Source organism: Saccopteryx bilineata, chromosome 3 (assembly GCF_036850765.1).
Source record: "Saccopteryx bilineata isolate mSacBil1 chromosome 3, mSacBil1_pri_phased_curated, whole genome shotgun sequence".
Lineage (NCBI taxonomy): Eukaryota > Metazoa > Chordata > Mammalia > Chiroptera > Emballonuridae > Saccopteryx > Saccopteryx bilineata.
Window position 1 is genome coordinate 26,176,340 of NC_089492.1, and position 6,000 is coordinate 26,182,339.

Sequence of the window (6,000 nt, forward strand, 5' to 3'; positions counted from 1 at the left end):
GGAGCAAGTTGGCTCCAGGCACTGAGAATGATTCCATGGTCTCCCCCTCAGGTGCTAAGAAGAGCTCAGTTGCTGAGCAATGGAGCAATGCCCCAGAGGGGCAGAGCATCACCCCCAAGTTGGCTTGCCAAGTGGATCCCAGTTGGGGTGCATGCAGGAGGCTGTCTCTCTGCTTCCACTCCTCTCACTGAATAATAAAAAAAAGATAATCACAGTAAAGTAGCTCTAAATTATAGAGAATATACTATATATAGGTACCTTAGATTTATTATCCATTTCAATTTTCACAGTAGTCACAACAGGTAGGAATGACTGTTCCATTTTACTGGTGAGGAAGCTGAGGCTTAAAGCAGTAACTTGCCTCTGGTCACATAGTGGGAAGTGGCAAAGATGGAACTGAAAGCCAGTCAAACCGGACCAGCATCCATATGGTTTCCATAAAATAAAAAGTGGGTAAATGAACACTTCACATTAACAAAAATTATATGCCAGACACTACAACAGGAAAATATATAGAAAAAAAGACCCAAAAGTAAAATATTACTCCTTCCAACTCACTGATATTTTTAAATAAAGGGAAACATGGTAAGTATCAAGGAAGACAATTGAGAAATACAAGGTATGAATATAAAGTAATAAAACTAATAATTAGAAACACTCCAGAACTTTTCAAAATAATGCAACCTCTCAAATCTGTCAACTTAGAAGGACATAAAAGTATTTCTATGATCATACCATTGCACAAACACTTTTACTTGAGCATGAAAATTGTAAAATTATGTATCTTTGGCTCCTGAAGCACAGCCTTTACAGCAAATGATGTAGTAGCAAATTTTTGCCTGTAAAGGTCAATACTATGCATGGAAATAGTCAAAAGTCATTTGGATACATCAAAATATTAAAGTGGATCTTTCTAGAGAATAAAATTTCAGAGAAATCACTTTTTAAGTCAAACATTTCTATAATAGTTTACTTTTTCATCATAACTTTTACAAAACTAAAACATTTAAAAGTCATATGGGACCAACAGTTAGATAATCATTTAGTATTTATAATTTCATTTGAAAAATGTTCTTGTGTGGTTAATGACTTAGCTCTGCATGCAATTCTAATCATGGAGCATCAGTTAGGGACAGCACTAATGGATTATGGGAATGCAGTCCTTCCAAATAAACTTTGTTTAAGTACATAGCCATTGGAGCTCTGGTGTGTTTTGCAAATTTATTATCATTGCTTTATATACATTCTGTGTATATATTTTATATATATCATGGGACCCCAAATCTACATAAAACAGTATTTAGACTCAGCCTCTGAGAAAGACATATGCTGACACATTTTAGTCACTTACAGTTTGTGGTTAAAATAAAGAGACTGGGTAGGGGTGCTGGTATCTGCAATTTAAATAAGATATAAATACTCTAGAACAGTGGTCCCCAACCCCTGGGCTGCGGACTGGTACCGGTCCGTGGGCCATTTGGTACCTGTCCGCAGAGAAATAATAAATAACTTACATTATTTGTTTTATTTATATTTAAGTCTGAACTATGTTTTATATTTAAAAAATGACCAGATTCCCTCTGTTACATCCGTCTAAGACTCACTCTTGACGCTTGTCTCAGTTACGTGATACATTTATCCGTCCCACCCTAAAGGCCAGTCCATGAAAATATTTTCTGACATTAAACTGGTCCGTGGCCCAAAAAAGGTTGGGGACCACTGCTCTAGAAGTCTCTGCCAAAAGCACCTACAAATTGAGACCAATGGGAAAACTAGAAGTGACATCATGACACTCCTGGGCCTTAGAAAGTACACAAAAGAACCAAGATTATAGTTGGGTTAACAAGGATATTCTTCCAAAGCCTTAGGAATAGAATTTTTTTGGGCCCTGGCCAGTTGGCTCATTGGATAGAACATCAGCCTGGCATGTGGACATTCTGGGGTTCGATTCCCAGTCAGGGCACATAAGAGAAGCAACCATCTGCTTCTCTCCTCCTTCTTCTCCCCATTCTCTCCCTCTTCCCCTCCCACATCCAGTGGCTCAATTGGTTCTAGCTTCACCCTCAGGCACTGAGGATAGCTCAGTTTATTCGAGCATCGACCCCAGACAGGGGTTGCCAGGTGAATACTGGTTGAGGTTCATGCAGAGTCTGTCTATCTCCCTTCTCATTTATTTAAAAAAAAAAAAAAAAAGAACAGGTGCTTTGCTTTGTTTTCCTGTTTCAAACTACGAATGGTCTGGATCTATGTGCTTAAATGCAAACTGTGGTTCCTAAATTAGAAGTTCAGGTCTCAAGACAGAAGGGTGGTTTTATTTTGGGGGGGTTTTGTTTAGTTTTAATCTGGGCATTTCTTTCACGCATGTAAATCTCTGTTAAAAACCTAATAGCTTTCAAGTGAAATAAGCCAATCAGAAAAAGACAAATATCACATGATCTCACTTACATGTAAAACTTAAAGAACAAAATCAAATGACGATATAGAAACAGAGGCATGGATATGGAACAGACTGGCAGTGTCAGAGGGGAGGAAGTGACAGAACTGGATGAAAGATGGGGATGGGATTAGCCAAAAAGCATCTATGCTGTACACACATGACACACGGACACAGACAACACTCTGGCGATCGCCAGAAGGAAAGGGGGGTGGGGACCAGGTGGAAGCGGCAAAGGTGGGGAGCAGGGGGGAAGGGAAAAGACTTTGCTTAGGGTGATAGGCATAGGGTAAAGTGTCCAGATGACGTTTTATTGAGTTGTACACTTGAAATCTGTATGGTTTTATGCACCAATGTCACTCCAATAAATTCAATTAAAAAAAACCTAACAGCTTCAAACACATTATGCTAACAGCAATTTACATTATAAAGGAGTTATGGGTAAAGACATTTAAAAATTGTCTTTAACAAATATATTGCTTCCAGGTGTTTAAAAAAGAACACTTTAATTCAGAATATATTGTCCACAATTTAGAGGCATGTATCCTGGAGAGATTGAATTCCGCAGAAAATTTACTTAAAGTAATACAAGACATAATACATATAACAATTAAATATCTTGCTTTGTCAGTTCTCTCCAGAAACTTCTCATTATAGATTACATAATAGCTTTTGTTAATATTTAAAATACTAACTTTAAAATATTTCCTGTCTTTCAAAAATCTGTAAGCATCTGAATACTACAAACACTTAGATTCCAAAAGGCCTTGTGGTTAAAAGAACCACATATTTCTATTTAATCATAGTAATTAAATAAATTCACTGATTGCTTATCATGTTTTCATCTCAAAAACCAGGCAAGGAGAGAGTCATACACGACCCGTGCTTGATGAAGCACGTGGTAAGGGTCCCTTCTGATGGCAGGAGAAGGGAGCCGAAGCTCTACTGTCAATCACCTTTCTCCTTCCATTATCATTCTATTTCTCAACCACACCCTTTTACAAACATTCTACCCCTAAGCCCCCAACATGTTTTATTTGATATAAAAACAAGTTAAGTATTATTAGACCCATAAGGAGCAAAGCAAATAATTGCAGAGGTGAGTTAAAGATGTTCCTTTCAGTTCAGTCATTAGAATCCAGATCTAAGCAAGTAATTATAATACAAATTCAGATGATCAGGTTGATAGAGCCTCTCCGGTGATTTCGTTAGCTGTTAAAGGGGATAGAGTTTTACCACTCTGGCCAAGTGGAGAAATAACTCTAGTGGATTTTTTTTTTAACCTCAACCTTGGCAAAAAGTGAATAGACCATACCTTCTCCTTTGATAGTTAGTCTTGTTGCTCCATTTATGCTGCCATATTTAGGTATTATTTCTGTGACTTTGGGAATTATTTTGGAGCCATCTGAAAGATATGAAAGTATAGTAGAGGTAAAATGATCAAACAAATACTTCATTTCAAGCATTCAATTTCATACCATATATTACAGTGTTGTTAGAAAAATATCATAAAGTCTATACACTAAAAGAAAAGATACCAATATTTTATTTTTGGCTTTACTGCTAACCAATGACTTGATGGGTGGCTAAGTCATTCACTTAGTTAACTTGATCATTTTCATCATTCTTATATATTGTATTATAAAACACTTTTAAACCCTTAAATTCATGTAGTGCTCAACTAACTGCAGCTCCATAACTCCCGTCAGCAGTCCACACAGCAGCAGACAATGCTGGAGAAACAGCACTGGGGAGAAACATGACTTTACAGAGGCACACAGGAAGCGCAAGGCAGGTAGAACCAAAGAACAGTCCAGGTGCAGAGAGGAATGTTGTGTGTAAAGAAGAAATTGTCTTCTGGGACAGAATAAGACCAGGGAAGATACTTTCTGGAATCTTTCTAGTCTCCTGGTGCTGGTGAGTTCTTAATGCAGAGGTCACTGATTCATTCAACAAAAGGTATTAGGTTCCTTGAGGATGTAAAAACGCATAACAATCCAGCTTTCCAGAAGTTTAGCTTGCACAGTACAGAGTGATAGAAGAGACCACAGGGCCAAGGATGGCCCAGACGGGGCATTTCACCCACACATCTTAGGTCATACCAGTCTCTCCAAAGAAGAGGTGTCCCTGCTGCATCTTGGAGGGCAAATATAAATTAGCTATACTTGACTGGTTGTGGGGAAGAGTTCTAGACAGAGGGAGAACTGTAAACAATACTTCAAAGCAGTGTGCAGTAGACTTTATTTTCTGCTTAAACTGTACAGATCTCGCCATAATTAAATCCAGTAACATCCTCAGAATAGGTGGGAAAATTCAAGTGGGGGCACAAAGAAAAACCACAGAAATCATCAATTATTTGAAACGGGATTATGAAAAAGGTGAAAGAAATTATGATTGTAGGGTTCATTTCTGCTTGAGAAAAGTTTAGTAGGGACTTCACCTATAATGGCAACAGCTCTCTAACACACACACCAGTCCCCAGACCCCATGCCTCTGTCCTTCAGGCCTCTCTGTGCCCACAGCTCCGTGGCTGTTCCTGCTCCAGGCACTCCAATAACTTCCAGCAGCGCACAGCCACGTGTAAGAAACTCCACCTGGATCCTATCTCCAAGACCGCGCTGCTCCTCAGGTTCATCCTGCCGTTATCTCCGCGGACAACTCCAATTTCTTATCTTATCACTCTCTTCCCAGCCCTCTCCTGGGGATTACTTTGAAGGCACAGGGCAGCTGGCCCTGGAAGTGACTGACACCCGCCAAAAAGACCCATTTCTGTCCTACTGGGAGACCTCCCTTCAGTAGGACAAAGGGACCCAAGAAGAGAGAGAGGGAGGACTGGAGTTGTCTCTCTCACCTAGACCTCTATCCCCACTTCTCCATGCAAATTTCAGTCTTATGTCAAGAGCACTTGAGGGAAAGGAGGTAAGATTCCCTAACTCACGCAAGCAACACAGATGAATTAACAGCAATCTCTCCCTCTCCCTCGGTCTGTTTGTTAGGCCCGCCTTCCGGGTCCTTAGGTCCCAGACTCGCCACGCAGCGGCACCCACACCTTTGACCCAGGCTGGTGCCAGCGGTCCTGCCTCTCCCGCGACCCTAAGAGCAGGGACTGTGTCTACATGGACTTCTCCTGCGTGAGTCCCTAGCGCCCCGGATGCGTTACCTGTGTGGAGGTCCGCGGCGCACAGGACCAGCCACCAGAAACCCCAAATCCCCAAAAGCCACAGGTGTCCCATCGCGGCTCTAGTTCCGCGGAGTCCAGCCAGCCGCTGCTCGGAGCTGCCGCCAGCGCCTGCGCTCCGCTTGGGACAGTCACCGCACGCGCGCCCGACTCGTCCCACGCGCGCTGGGGAGGCCGCCCCGCCCCCGGCTAGCGGGCGGCGCCCTGGGATGTGCACACACTTATGCACCACTTCACTGGGAAGCCCAGCCGCATTCACCATACTTCCACACTCAGACCTGGGCACCAGTATCCCAAGCTGTCCCCGCACGTGTAAGAGCCGCAGTCCTTTTGGCAAGACAGATCAATAGACAAGTTTTCCGTCAATCCACCTTTTGTTCCTTTCCTT

General features: G+C 41.7%; 1 protein-coding gene across 1 annotated transcript in view; it reads right to left on the minus strand.

Moving 5' to 3' along the window:
* The window catches only part of PKHD1L1 (PKHD1 like 1), a 167,735-nt gene extending 162,008 nt beyond the window's left edge, over positions 1–5,727 (minus strand). Inside the window, exons 1-2 of the mRNA XM_066265808.1 lie at positions 5,595–5,727; positions 3,750–3,839 (exon numbers count right to left, since the gene is read on the minus strand). Of these exons, the coding sequence (XP_066121905.1) occupies positions 3,750–3,839; positions 5,595–5,667 (163 nt within the window). The 5' untranslated portion in view covers positions 5,668–5,727. The remainder of the gene's footprint in view (positions 1–3,749; positions 3,840–5,594) is intronic.
* Between the last annotated feature and the right edge of the window lie 273 nt (positions 5,728–6,000).